The sequence below is a fragment of the Asterias rubens genome, chromosome 12, assembly GCF_902459465.1.
Source record: "Asterias rubens chromosome 12, eAstRub1.3, whole genome shotgun sequence".
Lineage (NCBI taxonomy): Eukaryota > Metazoa > Echinodermata > Asteroidea > Forcipulatida > Asteriidae > Asterias > Asterias rubens.
Genome location: NC_047073.1, coordinates 14,567,406 through 14,591,503, shown reverse-complemented (window position 1 = coordinate 14,591,503; position 24,098 = coordinate 14,567,406). Strand labels below are relative to the sequence as shown.

Below are 24,098 nucleotides of genomic sequence, written 5' to 3'. Positions count from 1 at the left end.
TCCCATTTCGGCGAAAAATGAATTATCCCGCGCTTTGCGGAAACGGTGACTTGTCGAGAAAAAAAGGTCGTATTTAAAATTGATCGAGACTTGTCACGGTGCGCGGTGTGGCGAGATTGTTTATGCCGAGGAAAGTCTCATTAAGACAGTCCGGGCGGCCGGAGGAAACCGCTTCCTGGGAAATTCCTCTGTTTACAAGGAATAAATACATACACAAGTGTTTCAGAGATGAAATGGATTCATCCCACATGGGAATGCTTTATCATTTTATTCACGCACTGTCGGACAGTTTTCCCCATTGATAAACTTCTTAGAAGTTGTTTTGATTTTGGCCTCTTCATTCATCACGTCCGGAGATTACAAACACTGTGCGATCATGGCCAAAAGGTGAGCTGTGCGCATGAGTCGGTTACGGACCGCCTGATCTGTATTACTCGCTACTTGCAAAGTGGAGGAGCTTTTGTAAATAAAGGAGCTTGTTTAATATCTGTTGTGAACACCGCCTACACACCCCCAGGAGACACGGGCGAAGAATTCCATTCACAGATTCTCGCTTCCCGCCATTTTCTAACTCTTTATACTAATGTCCCTATTTTTCCCGCGCGCGCCAAAAAGACGTAGCATCCTCTGCTAGTGCTACTGGCTGCATACATCATCAACGAATAGTAAAGCCACCGGAAGATGACGAAAAAGAAAGACACCATTGCCCACACTCGCCCGCCCTCTCCATGTTAAGCGCTCAAGGCAAGACATTTTGTCTTCTCCTTCAGATTAAAGATGACCTTTCGAAACAAAATCATTCAGAATTCCAGTGGCCGGTTCGGGTTTCCAACATTTCTGAAGATACTGTCTCACTACTGGCAAAGCTTATCTCTAGAGCCATAATCTGAATGCCGACAACTGTCACGATAATGTTGATATAGTATTTGGACATGCTTTTAAAAAAAAATCAACCTGACTTTTATATGCTATTCAGTATCCAAACACAGCCGAAACCCTGGTTCACACATTAGCATTTCCCCACCCTACACAAACTGAACTATAAAGGGTCACCCTGGGGAATTTAGGGCAACCTTTTGGTTGGATTTACCGAAGTTTCTGGGAACATTTTGGTTAAATTTAAATACACTTAACAATGGGTTGAGAGGAAGTGAAGTATAGTCTCTTGTATCCGGGGTGGATTAAATCACCACCATATAAGAGCCTTTAGGGTGGGAGGGGGCGGGGATGTGTTCAGTGCAAGGTGCAAAATAGCCCACTGCGAGTTCGTGACCATCTGAACTTCAAAAGGATACGATGGGTCAGAAACCTTCTGTAAAATCTCTTAGGGGCACCGAAGAGTAACCCACACCCTGGTGCAAATTCACCTGACAGGGCCCTTTAAAAGACACAATCACCCCAACAAGAAAGTGTAGAAGGATTTATCAACAAAACTCCATTTCAGCCAGAGGGGTATACAAGCACATCCCTTCCCCCCTTGCACACCTTGCTTGCTTTCTATCTGCCTCCGTTGGCAATATGCAGCCCAACCAAACGAAGCTGAAATGCCAAACTACAAAAGAACTCACCGCCCGCCTTGTTGCTAGGACCACGGGCTACAGACTGCCAATGTGCGTCATTCGCGTCTCTATGGTTGTTGCTGCCCAACGGTCATGGTCATGAACTCTGACCTTTTAGAGCGCCGGTGTGAAGGAGCTCTTGTTTTAATATCGAGATTTCTGCGAAGATGGGGGAATTATTGGGGGGGGGGGGCAGTCGGAAGTCCACCGCGTACCCAGGGGGAACCACGGTGTGTTCTTCTCTCCGAAAAAAAAGGAAAAAAAACGGCACAGCAAAACCTTCCCCCACTTAACCGTTTAATTTTGACTCCCACGCGGTTCTAAAGTGGGTTTGTTTGCCGGGGATAGGGTAGTAGCGCCTCCTTGCAACGTCGAACCCAAGGGGTTGTTGTCAGACGGCTCTGGAAAAACAACAAACGCATCGCCAAATATACTCGTCCCTAGCCCCGGTCGCCTACTGTGATTAAATCAACGAAACAGGTTTTGTCTCTTTGCAAATAGAAATTATTCCCACGCATGGCTAAATCAATTAATTCCTTGTCTGCTGCGGACAGAAAATGTTGACAGAATATGATTTGCTTTATCCACGTTATTCGGACAATGTCATTTCCATGGAGCTAAACAAAATCAGCGACATCTTTAATCATTAGTGAGCTGAGTTGAGACTTAAATCTCAGTTATATTCAATTATAATAAACCACAAGAGTTATAAAATAGTTTGGGTTTGATTGAATTAAATTATTATTGGCTTCATCATGCCGGCATGAAAATCATTAACTCGGTTTGCCACAAAATTGTTAAATTTTTATTCAAAGATTGTCTAAGATTGATCACTTAAATGTCATTGCTTGTTCCACGATAAAGTCCGACCTTTTCGAAACTTGTTTCAATGTTTTTTTTCTCGCCTTGTAATGATGGTTACAGGTAAAACCTTCAAAGACCACGTGCGATTTGTATGTCACAACAACAACAAAATGCTCCAAAAGGTTAGGATATGTCGTCATGAACGATCAAAACGGACATCAACCTAATGTCATTATGCTAAAAATAACCCCCAAAATAAGTCAGCACTATGAGTTGACATCAAACAAAATATCAACAAGCTTATTTTATACGCATAAACAAGAAAACAACTAGCTTGATAAAACGTCATCGAAATCGCTTATAAACACAAGTGAGCCAATTCATTGGATTACCATTGTGTACAGGGTGACTACTACACCACGCACGCTGCATACATTAACGTACAGCGTGGAGTTTTATGGGCAGTGACGTCATGAAGTGGTTCACCAAGCTTGTCGCGGTATGTGCATTAGAGAAGCCGTGCATACGCCACTCACGCTATGACGTAGAACCATATCATGAATATGCATGTTATGAGGTTCACACAGCGTGTCTACCATGGTCTACCACACAGACTCTCGTGTATTAGGAAGGCTTAACGATTTCGGGGCCAGACTGGGTTTCTCTCTTATGGCCCGCCTCCTCTCATACGTCAGACGGTTTATGACCTTACGTCAGAGTAGACCCTGGAAGGTTGTTGTGAAAGGATTTTCGACAACAAAAAATAGGCTTGGGTATTTTACAATACAGACCCAGTGCCCATACAATTGGTAATCGTCTAAATATAGATCAGTCGCACCGACTCCACATGTAGCATAATAGTCATCACATTAATGTTATTGTTACCAAATTTGGGTGGAAATTGGACTAAAAAACATCATCAACGTAACCTCCCAAATACCAAAGCAAAAGGTTGCGTGTGGTCCAAGTTACATTGTTGCCTGGTCTTACGCAAAACGTTAACAAAACAAAAAACTTGTGGAGAAAGGGTGTTTTTCTTGCTACGATGACCTGCAATAATAATTGAGCCCAAATGTTCACAGATTTGTTATTTTATGCACATGTTGGGATACACCAAGTGAGAAAACTAGTCTTTGACATTACTACCAAAGGTGTCCAGTGCCTTTTTAGGTTGGTTAGGATCTTCCATATCTTCACTTGAATAACATTGAGTCAATAATTAGAAGAGAAAAAAAGTCGTGGGGCTTTAATCCACCAGTAAATCAAGATCATTAAACGTCCGACTGCAGATGGCCATGAAAAATAATCAACGTTTTAAACAATACAATACTCAAATCTATTGTTGGGAATTGAGGGTGGGCGTGTCTTACGTATGTGCATGGAGGTAGCTATTTCTACCTCCACGAAATGTGTGTGGGTCGAATTATTATATAACTGGAGTGGTTTAATTTCACGGTGTTGAGCGATAGAGTGGTTTAGTAGAAGGTTTTTGTACCGGCAGTTTTAACAATCGCATAATATTCAACCATAGTGTTTGGGCACGCACTGTGTTTCAACCAAACTTCCTCAGTACCAAAACTTCCTCAGTACCAAAACTTCCTCAGTACCTGCTGAAGACGAGCAGAGTATACTGTTCGAAACGTCGAGACCAAACCGGCTCTGTTCAGAGCCACCACACCTTCAAAAGAGATTTTACCAATGGCTGTACCCGCAAGTTTACTATTACTATTTATTTTTATAGTTACTCTTGCCAATTAATTGCTTCATTGTCATTGGCAAGTTAGGGATCCCTTCACAACATGGGGGCGGGGTAAGCGAGCTTCATTCCCAGGCAGAGGCGGTATCTTGAATTCGTTTTTTATGTGCTTGACGAATGCCACCATTTGGGGGCTGTTGCTGGTATGGTACATGTATAAGTTGTGCTCGCGAGGGTAAATGGTGCGTGAGTTTGCTGTTTTTACGGAGGTCATCCAACGCATGAATTACGGGTCCCTCACAAGCTTTACCGCCCACTGAGAGCCAGCGTGAAGTTCCAACAACCACTAAGGAAAATCAAAATGGTCAGTTTCCCCCTCTAAACACACGGTCCAAAACAAATACACATCTGGTGCTTCCTAAAACATTGATTTTTTTCTCCATCCCTTCTGCTTGTGAACTAATCCATTGGAAGTGTTCTTAAGTGGAAAGGACCATTTTTGAGTGGGTGGCTTTGGTCTCCCTCTCTGTGCACGGAGCAACCCTGGGAACCTAGTTTGGGTTGAGGGTTGTCGGGAGTCTGGAACCGGAAACCTTATGCCCTCAAATCCTACTCCAAAACCGAACAGGAAGAACCAGTTCTCCATCACATAATTTTTCTTGTAAAAGGTCAGTGAAGTCCAATTTGTGGTTGTTAAAATACGCTGGAACACCAATTTCGACTAGACATTGGAGCAGTATCCATAGTGGTAGTGGTATAAACCATGTTTGTTTTTCTTCCTCCACGTAACCAAGAAGTATAGGCTTACATTTCGCTTCTCGAATAAATTTTTGAGAGCCGAGCATGCAAATTTGTAAACCATATCATCTATGATTATAGTTACAGGGATGCATGGATGAAAAGGAAGTACTTTGGTTCGCATTTAGGGACTCCGGTCTCCGGCCATGCTTTTTGGCAGCAGTATCTATATTTAACATTGTACTATAGTAAAACGTGGAAGCAGTGTGTTAGCCATTTTCCAATCTTTTCTTAAGTTTAACCTCCAGTCGACCTATATACGCTATAGGCCTACAGCTTTGAAACACCCCATCCTTACAAATTTATTGACAATTCAAATTGTAATCGCCGGTGTTCAGAAAACTTTGGGCCGAACTTTTGTGTTGGTGTATAATACAGCCGTGTTTTTTGGCTTGGCGTTGGGACGCTTGCAGCTTATGCAAGATTGGACGCGTTGTTGGCGAGGGGTTAGCGTGGCTTGGCGCTTCGATCCGCGGCAGGGTTTAGGTTGGGGGGGGGGGGGGGGTCGGGGTCTTGGGTGCTAGCGTCATTGGGTTCTCTTCCACTAGAGGGGTGCACAGTTCACATTAGGCTAATCGCAAGGATACACGACCGAGGGATGTGCAAGGTTGGTGTATTGTCATGTTTTTCAGCGTTGTTTGCGCCCTGTGAAATAATAAACACGTCGGACAATAGGCCATTGATGTATTGACCAGTTTCTTCACAACATGCTACAGCGTGCCGGATCAGCCGAGAGTTGGAAAATTCACGGTGCCATCAGGAAATAAATAATTCGTAGTTTTACTACAAAGCAAGCCCTCCAGCACAAACAAAATTTTGAAAGAAATTGTCCACTTTGAATCACGCCACTTTGAACAGTCATCGAAAGACCACTTGTAATAATTGTTCAACAAAAAAACTTCCCAGGTACTGAACGAAAGTTTATTATCGTCTAATTCAATACGCCGTTTTGTTTCCAATGAAAACGAAACCACAATATTCCAATAACTGCCACTCCACATTGTTGTGTACCCTTTAAAAAACCAAAACGAAACTTCTGGTTCGGGACTCAGAAAATTGTATTGAAAATGTCGACTGATGATTGTATATGCAAGATTCCTTCCTTTATATTCCATAAATAAATACGAATGGTCTTTCAACAGTTTAAAGTGAAATGTCACCTAAATGGTCACTAGCAACTTGTGTAAATACTACTGGAATAGCGAGAGCATTTAAAAAAAAAATAGTTTCTGTTTGTTTCTGGGCATTTTGCTTGGATGAAAATGTACACAATGCGTTCTCACTATGTTCTTTATAACCTAAAATAAGCTGTGTGTTCGCTGCGGTTTAAAGGCCTACTTATTCTGAAAGTTGAACACCGTTTCGACACACGAATAACTGGAGAATGGTTGAGCCAAATAGTGGCAGAAAATAGAAACCTGCAATGTATTTTGCTTGGTGTTAACTTTGTTTTGCCCAATGGCCACGTATAGGCGAGGCAAGTGTTCACAAACAAGTGTTGTGGGAAAAGGGTGTAATTTGGGGTCAACTAAACACAACCTGATTTTAATATATTTGGTATCGTTGTGGGGTGCAGGACTGTGCATGTATTGTCTCTCTTCTTACCATGATGTAACGGAATGTGATACTTTGACAAACAATGCACAGCTCTACTGTGGATTGTAATTCCATTATGGGTGCCGCTGTGCCAACATTTTCATTATCCAGAATTCGTCGAACCTCCATGGTCGAATTTTGTCTAGGAATATTGTCAATGACTTTAGATGTATACCTATACCCAGTGCAAAGATAACACAAACCCTGGACGGACTCTCAGCCCAGCGTCAACGATGTCATGTCTATAAATATTAGGCATACGTAATTGAAGGCAAAGTAAACTCAGCCACACACAACCAGTGGATGAGTCTTTGTTAAAAAGAATTGACCTCATTATGTTGTACCCCACAAAAAAATAGAGAAATACAACTGTCCCGTCGGTGTTGAATTGGACACCACTTTACCTGAGTCTGTGTGTGGGTCCAGGGCGCAGGCTGGAGGCGACCTTGTTCAAAACGATTGTTCTTTGTGCTACGGGTTCTGCGTAGGCGATGATCGGGGGGTACGCGTAGGTGGGTTATCAATGCAAACAAAAATAGGTGCGCGAAACCAAAACATCACAACCATTCCCGTCACAATAGATGGGTCGCACTTTTTTTCTTATCTCTATGGCAGCCAGTGTGTTCTTTTATGTTCCTGGACTCGTGTGTCCGGTCATGGTCCGGTATGCTGTCTTGTCACTACGGGAAGAAAAGGACTCAATGTACCCGTAACCTTGCCCCTTTTTATACCGTCGAAATTAACAAGTTTACGGCGGAGGTATCGGTGCCGCCACGTCTTGTGTTTACTTCCCCCACTACACAAGATTTGTGTGTTTACTTGCTACTACCACGCAGTATTTTCAACTTCAAACATGGTTGCTGGGTTTTCTTATCCAAACCAATGACATCATATATTTGCTTAAAGTTTATGTTTCTCTTTACAGTACACAGGGGGCGTTCTACATTGCTTTGAATGTCCCCCATTCGAGGTTAATAATTCTGACTTATTTTTATTCGAATGAGGTAAGAATGGGTTCGCATGTTTACACTCGCCTCTCCCCTAGAAACAGCAAAATACATCATCTGTTTATATTGGTTTGTGTTTTCTTTCAAGATGGCGGTCACCGGCCCAGCCTCACTGCCGCCCCAACTCGACACATTACATCATTATTTAATTTTATGAAGTTTGTTATCTTCAAGGGGGCGTTAAAGTTACCTGTACCCACTAGACTCCTTGTGGAGAAGCCTTTTATAAAAATAATGACATCATTTGTTTGTTCAAAGTCCTGAAAGGGGGTGCCGTGAGACCCTTTTTCTCTGTCAATTGTGCAAACTGGGAACGTAAACAGTCAAATTGTGCATTCCCAGTAAACTGCATTATTTATGAAGTGTTGGTTTCCTGTTTTTGTTGCCGTTTATTATTTATTGTCACGAATGTGGGTTATTACCACAAACCATCTTCTAAAAAATATACGCCCCTTGGTTAAGAACAGATAAATGGCCGACCGTGTTAGTTCGCAAAGTAAAAGGAAAACCACGTAATTTCGAGGCGAATGTGTGTGGATCATTATATTCTACTTTTAAAACATCTTTCTAACCATATGCATTTTATAAAAAACGCAAACGCTTTTCAAAGACCAACTCGACCGATCCAAGGCAACGTATTCCTTTATAAAACCGAAACTAGTTTTTGCTCAATCACTTTACTCATAGACCAGATTGGCGAACCAGTGTAGAACAAAGGCAATGTGGTTGGCAACATGCCATTATAGCGTTTCCTCATTTTGGTTACATCACATTGTCCAATTACTTCATTGCCATGGTGATATATTATAAGTGTTCCCAGAATCTCTGACGAAATACAAAGTACACAATTTCAACCAAAAGAACAGACCTTTCTCTATTCTACCAAATTCATACAATTAATCTTTTTTCTTCAGATCGATTGTTGTGCACCACTCATGTAGGTTTCGTGTAGCTTAAGTTGCGTGCTTTGTGAAGTTGACCCCTCATTGGTGGTTGTTGATTGGCTGGTTTCGTCACAAGACGTTTGTTATTGGTTAAGAATGAGCACTTAATCTCTACTCGACAAAAAAGTGTCGAACTGTATGTAAAACATAATACACGCACGTGCCCTACAAAGCAGGCCTGATTCACGGATGCAACAAGGGCGATTGCTTCCCCTATATACCCCTGGTCAGTGCCTTAGTGCCCTTGAAATGCTCCTGAGTTGAAATGTACAATTTTCTTATAGGGTGCCCTTGACTAAGAAGAAAATGTGGCCCTGACTAAGAAGAAAATGTGGATTACACAGCAAGTTGACCTTGGAGAATGCATTAACAATATCTACTAGATCGCCACGAGCAACCAAATGACTTTCGTATCATCATACAATGACCTCCTCCTCCAGAAAAAAACACACACGAGAAAGCAGAGAATACCAACCGAAACACTATCAAACAGTTTATATTTCACAAAATTATATCCAGCCAACAATTTCCCTCTCTTTTTCCATGAATGCACCATGCATCATGACAAACTCAAGGCCATCCAACACCCACGCAACGTATGATTATGAAGGATTAATGTCACTAAAACACGCAGGGCGGAGGATGAGTTTACAGATCTGGGACAAGTTTACGTTACACGGAACCTGCTAAGAGCTTACAGGCGTAACGTACAACCAAGCAGAAACGGGTCACCATCGCATTGTGACTGGTCACTCACTAACCTCACTGGTCCCCTGCGTAAAACTTGCTAACTGCTTAGCAGCTGTATCAACTCAAGCACGATTAGGTCTACAAATATTACCTAATGATGCCATTTGATACAGTTTTGAGGAAAGGTTAACTCTACCACAGTGTGTCTGCCTGGTTGATGACATACTTTGTACTAACAACACTTTATGTGTGGGTTGAAAATGTTTTTTTTATGTAGCTCTAAAGCAGAACCATACAAATTCGATTTAAAGTTGTTTCCATATAAGGGGTTTAAATAAGCAACACAACGGGACCCCAGGGATGGGGCATAGAGGCCGAAAGTGGGTGAGGAAAATTAAATAAAAAATGGTAACACAGGTGATCCAACCGATTTAAAACTTAGTCACAACGCCTGGGATATACCCTCCATTTTGGATCCAACCCAACCGCATACTATAACACGTGGTAACCTTTCAAAAAAGGATTCATCGGTTGGGAGTTTACACATCGCGGTTATAACAGCCCCTCAGTCATCGCTTCGTCAGCCAAAATAGAAGTAGAATTCGAGAGAGGAAACTGCCAGCATTCGAAGTCACACTGCTCCCTTAATCCAACAACCGACTCCCCTCTATTTAACGTGTTAGTGACCCCTTAAAATAAACCCATGGTGGAAAAACTTTAGCTGCGGGGTCGTTTGGTATATCATTTCAGAAACATTCCCCCCAAATACTAACTTGAGCATTATTATTATTTCGGTCACGCCATGACACGCATACCAGCTCAGACCGTTCACCTCGCTTCTATTGCCTTTGCTCTAATCAGTGAGTTCCTATGTGTGTTATGGGTCACTCTGCCTTCCTTAATATGGGTGGATATGAAATCAGGCTCCAACTTCATTGAGCTGATCAAACTGTTGAAAATACTGCAGTAAAAGCTCCTGTTAAGCAAATAAGGAGGATACTAGTGAGTCAGTAACAGATTTTACATATTGTTACATAGCATTTCATCTGGTAATCTTATTGTGGTAAGCATTATGTTGTTGTGCCTAGATACTTGTAAGCAGTATCTCTATGAAATTTTACATTGTACAATGTATTAGAAACCCTCACCGATGAATCCTCCAAAATCCTCGATCTTTAATCAAACATATCCCAAAGGCCCTCCAACAGCTGAAGAAACCAACACAAGACTTTCACTTGTTGTAAACTCGTCATCAACCTCAAGACAACTCGACCGGACAGCTCTAACGTGGTACATCCATTACCCCTTTTTTTAGAAGGTAAACAGAGTTGAACTAAAGAGTTATTGCAAATGGATTGAGCCGTTTTTGGCATGACCGTCCTTGATCCGCAGGATGGGACTCGACTGTGAACTTAGTTTCGATCACCAAACAGGCGGAATTGCTAGAACAGGTTTTATCTGTACCCAGAAGTAAGAAAAACAAGCAACAGTCTCTATAAAACACAAACAGAGGGCCTGATACTTCACGGAGACACGAAGGCGATTGCCTCCGTGCCCCATGGTGCCCTTGAAATGCTCCAGTAGAAGTGTATAATTTCCTCATTATGGTGCCCTTTAGCAAGGAGGAAATGCTTTGGTGCCCTTGCCCTTTCAAAAACAAGCACACATTCCTGAAACACCAACAGCGTATCCGACTACTACTCAGCTGAAATATCTCAACCAATTTCCAACACATTGTTACACATCACATACTTATGTGGGTTTTTCAAAAGGTTAAACCCATGGGTGGTTACACCATGGTTATGTATAAAGCATCGCTAATTAATATCATAATCACCTCAACTCTGAAGGTGTCATTCATTGTGTTTTACCGCAAACCTGAAACCTGTAGTAATGTGCACAATTTGCTATGATAAAGCAAGGGAGACCTGCTAAATATTGCTGTCGTGTGAAAAGGGTTTGAAACTTACCTGCGTCTCGCTCAGGTTCTGTAGTGCTTGCATTAGTGTTTGGTCTTGCCTTTGTGACTGTAATGATAACACATAACAAATTATGTTAGTCTTTTACTCGGGCTTAGGCCTAAATTAGTGACATTCAAATCGAGAACTTATAACAAAAGCATGGAAGGAGACAGTAGGTCTACTATTGATATCCCAAAGGGAAACAATTAGGTCGTTGTTTGTCAGGACAAAGAGTTGAACAAAGGAAGGTCCACGATCGGATGCCAAACTTGTGTGTGTTTGTGATTTTTTATATATTTGTTTAGTATATGACTGTGAGGTGACTACTGTCAATAGGCTGTTGTATGAGAAGTTCACCACATGGACTAAAATATCATAGCTTGAGTTCCGACTTTACCATAAAAGAACAGGCTATAAAGAACAACTATAAAGATACTAAAACATGAAGTCAGAAACGTATGTCAATATATCATTAGTACTTGAACGCGATCTGGTAAATTCCTATCTCACACGAAAGAGCATACACGCCAATTAGTCGCCAAAAGGTCAACACAACTTACGTGACATTCAACACTTTGTAGAATTTGTGAAGCCGTATCTTGGCATGGATCCACAAAAAGTTGTAAAAACATGGCTGTTATAACATCAGCCTTTACCCAGGGTCTCGAAATTGTACTTATGATCCCAAATTTTGACACAGGGTGCCCTTTTCTGGTCCTAGGATGTTTCTTCGGTGGAACCAGGGGTGCGTTCCACTCGCGCAAACGTTGCCAACAGTTGCGCACGTTCGCCAACAATTTCAAGTGGAACGAGTTGTTCGCCGCCACCGTTGGCGAACGTTGGCAACTTAAGGCGAACAAACTTCGGAGGTGTTGGCGAGTGGTTTTTAAAATGGCGGACAAGCATACGGTATTATTTCTTTGTCACAAACATAATTACATTGTATTTTCGGTGGATGATAATGTAGAATGGGAATAACAAAGTTAATTAATTGATGTAATGATGTCAAAAAGAGGACTATTGCAGCAAAAACAAAGTAAAAAAAAAAATACGTATGGTGCGCGCCATCTTCATTTCAGGGCGCGCCATATTGACATCGCGTATACGCACCAATCATTCAAAAGATAAAAAAACGTTTGCGCGAACAGTTGCGAGTCGTTTGCGCGAGTGGAACGCCCCCCAGGGTTGTGGTCGTAGACAAAAGAACGTCACACACGAGTCAACTTTAAATGTCACGACAAGCATGTAAACAAACCAGATTGACAACATCTGTTCGGTTAGATACTGTTGTGTTCCCTTTGCACTATCACTTCCAGATTGAATGGAAATGGCAAGCGCACTTGGTCTTTTCTGATAGGTGATGACGACAGAGGGTGTTGCTAGGGCATCGTGTACTTACCACGAGTCCACTTTCGACCAATGGGAGGAGAGTGAGTTTGCTGCCGTCCGTGACGAGGTTTTCTTCAAGCGTCCCGCGCTTAAGATGTCTGAAGAAAAAAATTATAAAATGAATGAAAATTTAGCAACATTCCTCATTACAAAATCCATCAACAGAAAAGTATCCTCAAGACATTAAAGGTGCTATCTCGTCACTCTGGAACGGTGATGGTGACCTTTGACCCGCTTATGGCTCAAATACCAATGCTGGCCAAGTCCACCATCACACCTCTCTATGGCTCTTTATTTATGCAGGTATTGCGATAAAGCAAGCCAAAAGTTAACATTATTTTGGGCATCAAATCAGATTTGAAAATCTACGATTGCAGTAAAATGCGTCATGAGATTTAAGTTCAAACATTGTTGTGAAGTTTACAACCAATATTGACAGTGTAATCGGATGGTTTACCATGTACATGTACTTTACCAATAGCGTGCACTGTCTGGAAAGTGAAACTTATAGTCGACATGGCTCGCAACTCCTGTTCCATGTTAACGTTCTCAAGGGTCATGTCACTCACGGAACAAATAAACCTCTTCTTGTCAAACAATGTTAGGAACTTTAGCTAGGACGGGGTCAACCTCGTCCCCTGACTCATTCCCTGACATTTGCGTGAACTCCTTGTTATACTAAAAAATGTTCTGCGGCACAGTCTGCGGTCACTCAGTTGGGGGGTTGAGGGAGAGGTAAACCGAGAGTGAATTTTTGGGGTGGTGGAATAGTGCGGTTTTGGGGGAGTAGTAAAACCATACAAGGGCATAGATTGGAATACCAGAGCGCTGTTGATATAGGTAAGGTCTCGGGGGAAACCAGGGTTAATCAGTTGTGATATCAGCAGTTCTAAATTTGTACTTTCAGTTTATGATTGGGAAAACCAATCTCTGATAAGGAACTTAAAATAAGGAGCTATTAACCGACTATCTGTTTGTTTTCACAATTAAATTGTATCGTGGATCTAAACTGTACACTTATCTATAATTGTGCTGCAGTTAAATGGGACTCTTCGCACGCAATGTTGTTTGCGATCTCGTGAATTTTGTTTGCGATCTCGTGGAAAACTTTGAAAATTTCACTTTGTCTAGAGCTCTTCCAATTTTAAGTTAATGGAGGATGTTATTAATGCATTGATCGCTTTGGGTGGTTATAAAATGACAAGTGATGACGCTTTTATAGTAACAAGGAAGATAACATGGAATGTTGAATATCCGCTCTTTAAAATAGAAAGCTGCTGGAAGCAGAAACAGCTTGACTTTTTTTTTTTTTTTTTTGTAGCACCAACTAAAACTTCCTCCATCCAGTACGGACATCCCGTGTCCATTTATTTATAAGAACCAAAACAAACCTGAAGAGGAAAAACTTCACGGATGTTTCGAGTTACAAGACCCATGCTGAACCCCAGTGAGGTTTTTGTTATTGCAAGATTGACCTTTTTGAATTTTTTTATTATACAGAATGAATTTAATTCTCAATCCAGAATTTTCAGCTCTGCGGTTTTGGTGTGTTTTTATTTAAGTTAATGTGTTTAATGATTTTGATTAATTTAATCACAGTTCCTACCCAAGTTATATGCCAGATACTTCGCGGAGGCAACGAAGGCGGTTACTTCCATGCCCGTTGGTCATTGCCTTGACACACTTGGAATGCTACAATTTCCTCATAGGGTGCCCTTTATTACGGAGAAAATGCCATGGTGCCCTTCCCCCTTCAAAAACACATCATACGGACCTGAAATTATTACAGACAATGTTCCACCTAGCAGTTTATACACGTACTGAGTGGCACATGCATTCCCCCTACACTATTGACAAAGATAAATTTGGCATCGCAGTTCCTCACACAAGTAGCTAACATTGCATTTTAAGTTGTGGGCGTAACCGGTTGAATGCACTCACGATGTCCCTTTCAAGAGTCCAATTTCATGGATTGTTAATAGTTTGCTGAGGGCCGGGGCAAGTTCAAAGCTGATGACAAAATTATTCCACTAGACAAAACAGACAACTAACCCTCGCTTTACCTGACGCACGACCCCCAGTGGAAGGACGTACCAGGCACATACTAATTTTGATTGTGTGTTTTCTGTCGTCTCTTTAGTCTTCTTCGTGGTGGGCTAAGCAGAACGCCGATGGTGGGTGGGGGAACAAAAGAGTTTTCCTTTCACTAATATATTTATAAAACACTATACACCTTGCGAAGTGCAAATTGCTGGTTTAGTTGGTGCGAAAACGGGTCCACCTACCGAGATGCAACTTCACGCTTCTCATCACTTCAATACCAGGCCTTGAATTAAACGGAGGCCATGGATGCCACGGCGTCTATTGCCCCCTTGGTGCCCCTTCAGAAGCTTCCCTTTAGACATTGAGATATTCCAATGGAAGTGCCCCTTGCAAAACGAAAACGGCCTTGCCCTCATAAAAATTCCAGATCTGTAGTGCAACCCCCTCCCCCTCCCCAATCCACCAATCTCATGTGCTCTGAATACAGATAGGATTTTACTCGTATCATTGATTGAATCATGATAAATGAAGCTGAAATAACAAAACCATTCTTCCTTCTTCCTCCTTTCGTTCTCGCCCAGCCCCCCCCCCCAACCACGCGGATCCTCCTTTGTTAAACTCTTTGTCCTTACCAAACGTGGACCCATTGTTTTCCTTTGTTCTCCTATTGTCTCTTTTGTTACGAGTCCTCAGTTTGAATGTCACGCTAACCCACACACAACCTTCTAAATCTGGTTTGTTGTTCAGTATTATACTCTTTGAAACAGAATTCCCTTGTGGGGTCCATTTTCCCATTTGGTAAAAGACCCCGCACTGCTCCGAGTTGCAGTCACTGTGTGGACACTCCTTTGTTCTCTTATACACAACTAAGGAATTTCCTTTGTTCTGTACACTTCAGGAAAAATAACCATATTCTTCAACACTATAAAAACACTGTGCGGACGTGTGTAGGTCCACACAGTGTTTCAAGTCCTACCTACTGTGTATTTCTTTTGTTCTCAGGTCAACACTTCGTAAAATACCGTTAAAACACAAGTGTCGATCCGGAAGGTAATAGGTCCCCTCTTTGTTCTCCCATTGTTTGAACATGTGTTTTTGTAGAAAGGTCTCAACTGTTTTTTTTTGTTACTACAAGGAAGCGAAGAGAGGACGTACTCGCTCTGTCCAAACACCAGAGTCCCTAAGCCACGGGATTCAACAAGCAGACCCCCCCCCCACCCCACCCCCATAAGTATAAATCACCTGATGCACCGGGTAAAATGTCGTCCGTGGGTCGCAACTTGGCAATGAAAAGTTGGCGTCTTTCCATAGGTACCCTTGGCAAAAGAAAAACCCAAAACCTTCAACCCAAGAAAGCGGATTACACAGTGTATCCACCCCCACATTATTTTGTCCCCTTTAATGCAACCCCGACCGGTTTGAAAAACCTAGGCCTGGATTGGGGGTGAACGTGGGAACCACGCAGTTCAACCTAGGGCTCCAGTTTCGTTTTGGCAGAGGGCCTACCCCGTAACCCGGAACAAAACCAAAACACCATGCGTTTAATTAGTCATACTGTTCCACCGCGTTTATACTTTCCAAGTTTGGATTCATTCCTTTGTTTCAACTCAGCCATAAATCTTTATCCAGGAATTCCAGTTTCATTCTGAGTATTAACAAACGAGAGAGAGGGGGGGGGGGGGGTTAGAATATCCAGTTCGGTTAAAATTACTCTTGGCGAGTCGGTTGGTCGTTTTCTTTGAAATCCCAAATGAAATCAAAACAAACCATGCGTCCAGCTTCTTGGTGTTCAATTTCTAATTAACCCATGATCCATAGTCTTGCTTTCGAAATGAAGTGGAGTCTGCCCTGCCGTTAATAAGAAGGCTTTCTCCCCTGTTCGGTTTGATGGTTTGATGGATTAAATTTAAGAATGCAAGACTTAGCTGTACGCTCTTTTGCTCGCAAAGCACCATTGGCGTTGCACATTTCGGTTTGGGGCCATACCGTATATCACTAGCAGGCCAGGCTTCATATTCGCACACGAGGGACAACATCAGCGTTCACACTCGCAGTGTTGTTGCGCATACCCTCTTCTTCACACTTAACTGCTCCCATGAACCGATTTTAAAGATTTGCCAACTCAAGTTCCCACATTGCAAAAAATGTAATAAATTGCCTAGCCATTTCTAGTAAAACGAGATCCACATGCAAGAAAAACACCAAAACAAAATAACATTGACCATAGATAAAAGCGGAAGTGACATAGGTTGCCATTTAGCCGAGAAAATTCGGTGCATTTGCAGTTACAGAATTATGCAATGAACTGGCAACATCCAGTAAGCTCGTTTAATCAAAATCAGTTGAACTATTCCGTATCAACCCCCCCCCCCCACAATAATGATGTATCATCTAAAAAAGTAGTGACGAATCACCAAATGAGCACCACCACCCACCCCCTGCAAATTCTGACTCCCAAAATTCAAAGCCGAAGGGGGAGAAACATTTACAGAGTGAATACACAGTACGGAGAGTGGTGACAGCGTGCGTGACGCAACGAATGGTATGCTTCATCATCGTTGTTCATCTTCGAAATGCTCATCAGAGCACACAAGAAGCATCCTCATCCACACTGCCCGTCTGTTCACACCAGCGCAGGCAGGCAGGCCAACCAGCCGGTGTATTCATTCATTCATCCCGCGAGAGTGAGCAAGACAGATGAGACTGTATGACGTACTTAGCAACCGCAACGTTTCTGAATGACTGAGAGGGGTCACGGCGCATGGGCAGTTAGTGGCTTCACCATACCACCATCATCACTAACCAGTACATTGTACCATCAGCATTTTGTGAGTGTTTTTTTTCCCCGGTTTGAATCTTTTTGTTTATGAACTCACGACAGGTCGAAACAATCACCAATTAATTAAGTTGACGTGGGCAGGGAGAGAATCGAGTCACGTCCCTAAAATCCACAGCCCGTTGGCCAGGGGGGTACTCAATCAAGTGTCATCAATCCTAGGGCAGGGGAATTGTTTTACTTTCAAGAATAACCTTCCACAGGACTTCATAAAAAAAATTTATCTGAATCATAAATTAAACAAAAATTCTGCTTTTTATTTTGATGTATCAATTCCGAGTCTATTGAACCATTTCGTGATCTTAAAATATTTCTTTTACTATTTATTGCAGTTTGGTTCATAATGTCAATGGTCAAATGATCGTGGATGATTATTTATAGGCTGGGATAGATCCGAGGGTCAAACGTGGGTGGATGATGAGATACAAAAGTTACGTAACAACGCCCTCAGGGTTGTCTGTACGCATTTCTAATTATGGACATATTATTATTAATTGGACAATAATCGTACAAAGGACACCATAAAAAAAAGAGTTTTGCTCAAAAGAAAATGCTTACTAATCACTTGGCCATTTAAAAATTAATTGCAAATTTTTTATAAAATATGAGTACAATACAATACTGAGAAGCTGGTAATAAAAGGGGGAAAACGAATGCTAAATAAATAATTTAATTGGGCATCGGGGAATACATAGCGGTAGATACATACAAAGAAATGCCCTTGGACTGGAAACTGTGTTTGAGAACTTTAGGCATATGGATGCTGCTATTGATAACAAGCAAGTGAATATGAATAAAAATGCAGTGGCAATATTCACCCCATGCCCTGTGAATGGCAAATGGAGCTTCGCATTTGTTTCTAGAGTTTTGGCCGGTGGTCGGTTTCCTGAAATATAATGTCCTTCCTCATTAACGTACATGTATCAGTTGAAGAGTTACTAATTTAGAACGGGCAACGTTTCCTTTCTTCAGGGGCTGATGACTTGGTGCACATTGCGTTCAAACATTATGCATTTACATTTTGTGCATGTCCTTGTGTACAGATACTGTGGTACAAATTGAACACTGCTCAACTTTAAAAATTGATCTTTCCCAAGATGTGCATGTTAATCCACCTGTACTTATACACACACACACACACAATACAATCCGCATTTGAAAGATAATCAACAAAACACCACGCTATGCACAGTGTACATGCGCACACTATTTTGTGCACATTGACAGATTAGCTTAAAAATGTACATACACCATGCATTTAATACAGTACACAGTCATTTATGTACAGTGTATACAAACCAGAGAGCTACCTATGCACCTGTGCACTTAGATAAATCGCATGTACATGTAAATGTATGTTATGACTCCAGCACAGTACGTGTGTATCCCACACAACTATTTGCAGCATAAATCAGAATGGCTAAAGTATTGCACACACTGACACCATGAACCTAGTTTTAGAGAAAAGTACCGGTGAAATTCGAAGCCGATTTTTTTTTTTTTTTTTGCTTTAAAATAAATTGCACTTACGTTTCACGATGCAACAAAGTCAATCTTTCCTTCGGTACTCGTAACTGCTTGGAAATGCTGGTCTTGAGGTGTTCCACGGATGCGTGTCGGGGTATTTCCAAAGAAAACCTTCCACCGGTGGTCGGGTGAATATGCAGGGTCATAATTCCACGAGCTGCGCTGCTGGTGTTGGAAGTCTCCACGCCGTAGTTGACAGCCATGGCTGCTGGTGGACAGCAAGGTTTCTCGGTGTATACTGTTCGTGGCATCAATGGGAATAGCTAGTCCACTTGTAGGGTGGGCTGGCGGCGATTTCGGACGGTTCAAACTTCAGAGACAGACCCGCTGCTACTGCGTTATCGTGGTCGGTCCGGACACTGGTTTTGGACACGCCTGGCCGGGCGATAATAAAATTAAACTCTCGCTAAAGTCGGTTCATCATCAGTGACTGTTCGGTCTTAGAGAACGCCCTCCAAGACAAACCAGTTAGTTTATAATTGCTGCGGAAAGAGCAAAAAAATGAGTAAGTCGTTTTACTACTAGGATACTAAGGCACAGCGATATTGTGCGTGTACAACACAACACGATCATACGCGAGCAGGTGACTGCTCTCCCTATGAATGAAAACGAGAAGAACGCTACGAGATAAACTCTGAGCGTGAACCCATGGGTCATGCAAGTGGGAGGGGTCACATACATAATTATCAGCTGCAAAAGGTCAACACCCGCCAATGGAAAAAGCGGACGAGTCCATTCTCTCACGGCCGGGGGTGTTTTACTCTCAACTGTTTCTCCTCACTCACTCGTCACACCACACGGACGAACTACGTCCTTGATGGTGGAGTATTCGTTCAGTGTGGTGTAGTAAAAAAAGAAAATAAATAATTAATCTGCGCTGCGGGTAAATTAATACTTAATAAATAGAGCCGTACTTAACTAATTGACCTTTACAATTTTTGAATTGGGCCCGGGCAGAGGGAATTCGAGGCTGATTATAGCGTGGAATGAGCCGATTAATGGATGGAGAAAACTAGCCACCCAATAAAATCAACATGATAATGGTTTAGGAATATAGGCGTCTTTTTTAGGCTCATAATTAACCAGTGCAGAGGCGTATAATATCACCACACTGTGGTCTATAGGGATGCATGGTCTAACTTGGGCGACCGATTTTCCTATACAGCCATCGAGATCACTGTTTAAGAAGGTTGTAACTCAAACTAAAAGCAAAGCAAAACTGTAGCCACTGTGTTAAGATTTGTTCTGCATTGTTAAGATTCACTATTAAAGTGCGTGTGGTATATACAGACAATAAAAAACTGTAAAATGGCGCTTAAAAACACTGGCAATTTTAATAATCGTCAAAGATCAGTCTTCTCACTTGGTGTATCTCATCAGATGCACAAAATAACAAACCTGTGAAAATTTGAACTCAATTGGTCGTCGATTTGCGAGATAGTAATGGAAGAAAAAACACCCTTGTCACACGAAGTTGTGTGCTTTCAGATACTTGATTTTGGGACCTCTAACTCGAATTCTGAGGTCTCGAAACCAAAATCAGATATTTTAGTGGGAAATTACTTCTTTCTCGAAAACTACGTTACTTCAGAGGGAGCCGTTTCTCACAATGTTTTAAACTATCAACAGTTCTCCATTGCTTGTTACCAAGTAAGTGTTTATGCTAAAAATTATGGCAATATGGCTTTTCATATAGATAGCATTTGAAAGCTTTTCATATAGTTTTCCAACCTCGGTTGGTCAAAAACCGGGATGCAACTTCTTCCCTATAGAAATGCCTACAGACTTCGCATGTTACGGTGCTCAATCCGAAGATCCCCGAATTGTAATTTTTGGTGAGACTTTGTCTGAAGTCCTGTCTGTCACTGACGTATATGCTCAGCATCCAAAACTAACATAGAGGGTACCAGTCTATCAACCGTACAAGACACATTGGCCGCATCCGAACCAAACGGCTATGGATACAGCTATGGTTGGCTAACTGTGGCTATGGCTACTGTAGCCATGATTTAGCCACTCCCAACGTCGTACTTTGGGACCAGAGAGCTGCGTGTAACAAGGCCCACATGAGCGTTTGGTGACGTGCTATACGCAATTTTCAGTCCATGTCAGTATGTAGCACTGTGTGCACACTAGTGGCACCCCGTGTTTGCACATACGTTTTGGGGACCGAAATTGCTTCTATTTATCGCAAGGTGTGGCACCAACTTTCTCAGCACACACAAAACATGGTGCCCTATATATACTCCTTAGTGCGGAAATGACAAAAAATGGACGATGATCTTGTCAGGTACCAGCGAGCATTGCTCTTTGCAGTCACGACCACTTTCGTCAAGGCATATTTCAAGGACAGGTGAAACCTGCCATTTTGAACCTTTATCATGAAAGGAGTCATTATACTATTATATGGTTTTGTTCACCATCTACATTTATAAAATATTTTGAGGAAAACAGTGTACTCAATGTGCGTTGGTGATGTGGTTGTCGTATAGCCTAAGTGTAATCAACGTTGCCGGTGCCAATTTCCATGAAAGAAGTCATATTATTATGAGAACGTGTGGGGGACTCAGACCTCAATTAAAATATAATGAGCTTTATTTAGTTCATACTTTATGGTATCTGTGCTGTGGTATAATGTGTAGAGTGCACGTAACTTTTCATAGAGACCTGCCGTTTGGATGTGTGACGTCATGCGTAGAGCGTACGGCTTAATTAAAGAGGCATAGACTGACTTCATTACAAGTATATAGAAAACTTTAAAACAGAAGTAATTACCACGTGGGAGACATTCACTCCATTTTGAAGGGACCCTAAGATTTAAATTTTGGTAAAATGTCATGCTTTCCAGACCTCTAGTTTTTAAGTTTCATTCATGCATTTGTGTGTTTATGTTTCATTTCTGCAGGGTTTGTCCAATTAGTTAAAACTCGTAAGGAGCAATTTGAGGTCCCTACAAATATTTCATTGTACTATACACTATCACTCAACTGAAACGTTGCAAAACAGAACCACGAATACAATTTAGTTATGTAACATGTGACACTACATATTTCCAGAAGAGCCACCGAGCTATGACTTCATGTAAAGATAATGGAATTCAATTCACCCCAGAAACTGATGATCAAACTACATTCACACTCATTGTTGGTGTTTCATTTCTGGAAATAATACTAAATCAATAATGTGGAACAGAAATGATGTGAATGCATCATCATGCGTCACATTTTTACTGGAGAATTGTACTTTAATTGAAGCACAAATAGGATTAGTGTATTTTTAATCAACAGTTTCTGTCACACAGTCGGCGTTCGACGATGTGAATAACTCAGTACCACTCACTTTAAAGTAAAACAAAAACAAAACATGGCATAGCGAAGCGATTACTTGGAATTTTACGACGACGAATAATTTGAGTCAATTTCTACGTAACCTCGATCACTAGCAGCGCCGATATGCTGTTGCATCCCCTCACCCCTCCGTGTTCGAGTGTAAACTTTCAAGTCCACTCACCCCTTTCTCACAATGGACTCGACTCAATCCCGTTGCATATTGCTCCAGTGCTAGTATTATTGTTCGGCTTGTGGAGACCAAGAGTTGTTATGACGTCACATGCTAAGCCCCGCCTACAAGGACTTATTAGGAGCGAGTCGATTGTAAATAATGGCAGTACGGTATAACACGACGACATCTCAGCTCACCACCGTGCACATTGTGTGTGTTGAGTGCAGACTACAGAATAATAATAGTGTGTGTGTTAGGCGCAAACTAGCACCCGCCAAAGAATTAACCCATTGTTTTCAGTCTCTACAACAAATCATGCTAGAAAATATTTACTAGGTGTTGCTAGAAAACGCCCGTCCTCAAACTTTGGTGAGGTATTATTGCCGTTCCAAAGGTTTTTTGTTTGGTCAAACATTGGTGGTGAGTACTAGGCAACTACTCTAACATTTAACAACAAATTCTGCAAAATCATTGCAGAGTACCTGTACGTGTATATGGAGGGTGAAGTATTACATGCGTGGTCCTGTGATATAGGAAACCTTTGGCACAACTATTTTAACCTTATCTAAAGAATTAGAAGGATACCATCGTCAAACATGGACGTCACTGCGATTCCTAGTTCGTTTGCCATCCTCTTCACAACAACAACACGACCATAACCCCAAATGAAATGCGGTTGTTCAAACATCCTCGTATCCCCCCATTTCGAAGGAAGACAAATAAACCCAGTTTGACCCCACGTTCCTGTGCATCTAAAAATAGTCCTTTATACAAATCACGTGGCGAGGAAAACATGCCCTTGGTATCAAACTGTGTTGTTGTCAAATTATGTGACGTCATAAAACACATACATAGTTATTTACTATTGGTATACTGACCTTATATGGTTAGTTGTAAACTAAAGTTGTAATTTCAAATCACAAAAGACAACACTAGTAACGCTAATGAGATATTTTTATATTTTGACATAATTTTTATCTGTCATCATAAACTGAGATTGATACGTATAAAAATCTTAAATAACCCCAACATCAATGGTATTGATGAAATGTGCATTCAATCAATTGTGTGCACGTACATACATATGGATTATAAAGCTTGAAAGAACTCGTGTTATGTCTATTAGGCCTAATGACAAGAGTCATGTACCTATACCACAAAATACATGTGCACTGGATTCAAATTCAAAAAGCAAATTGTGCTAAGCAAATTGCAATGCACAAGTACTTTAAGCGACACCTCATAGGAAACCAGTCAACAACCAATTACATAATCACATACCACCTTTCCTTTTTGTTCGTTACCAGTTTACTCTTTTTTAGCTAAGCAAAAAAGATGAACATTCCTTTCAAGTACAGCAACTGATTTTTAAAACAAACACACAAGTGACACATTGATTCACAAATGCTATATAAATCCTTAGTCATAGCAAATCATTATCATTATTTAAAATAAAATGACGCAAAAAGGGCAGTTCATCCACTGGTAACCCCCCCCCCCCCCCAGGCCGAAGACCACGCCCATGCTTTTGATTCACGTTTATTCACTACAGCAATATTCAACACACAGGGAAACGGTATAGATTAAGAAAAATGAATGAATCACACGTTACAGATTTTAAATACTGCGGTGTTTGGGTTCCATTAGTTTGCGATTGTAACACATGGCTTCCTCAAGATCCCCTATCCCCCCAAAAAATAAATCAGAGATTGTGGCAGATTAAACACGGTTCGGTGTTAAAAATGAA

At 41.5% G+C, this 24,098-nt stretch overlaps 1 protein-coding gene across 1 annotated transcript in view; it reads right to left on the bottom strand.

Moving 5' to 3' along the window:
* LOC117297581 (midnolin-like) overlaps positions 1–19,439 on the bottom strand; it is a 29,710-nt gene extending 10,271 nt beyond the window's left edge. The window contains exons 1-3 of the mRNA XM_033780685.1: positions 18,854–19,439; positions 12,455–12,542; positions 11,065–11,121 (exon numbers count right to left, since the gene is read on the bottom strand). Coding sequence (XP_033636576.1) covers positions 11,065–11,121; positions 12,455–12,542; positions 18,854–19,101 — 393 coding nt within the window. The 5' untranslated portion in view covers positions 19,102–19,439. The remainder of the gene's footprint in view (positions 1–11,064; positions 11,122–12,454; positions 12,543–18,853) is intronic.
* Positions 19,440–24,098: the final 4,659 nt, after the last annotated feature.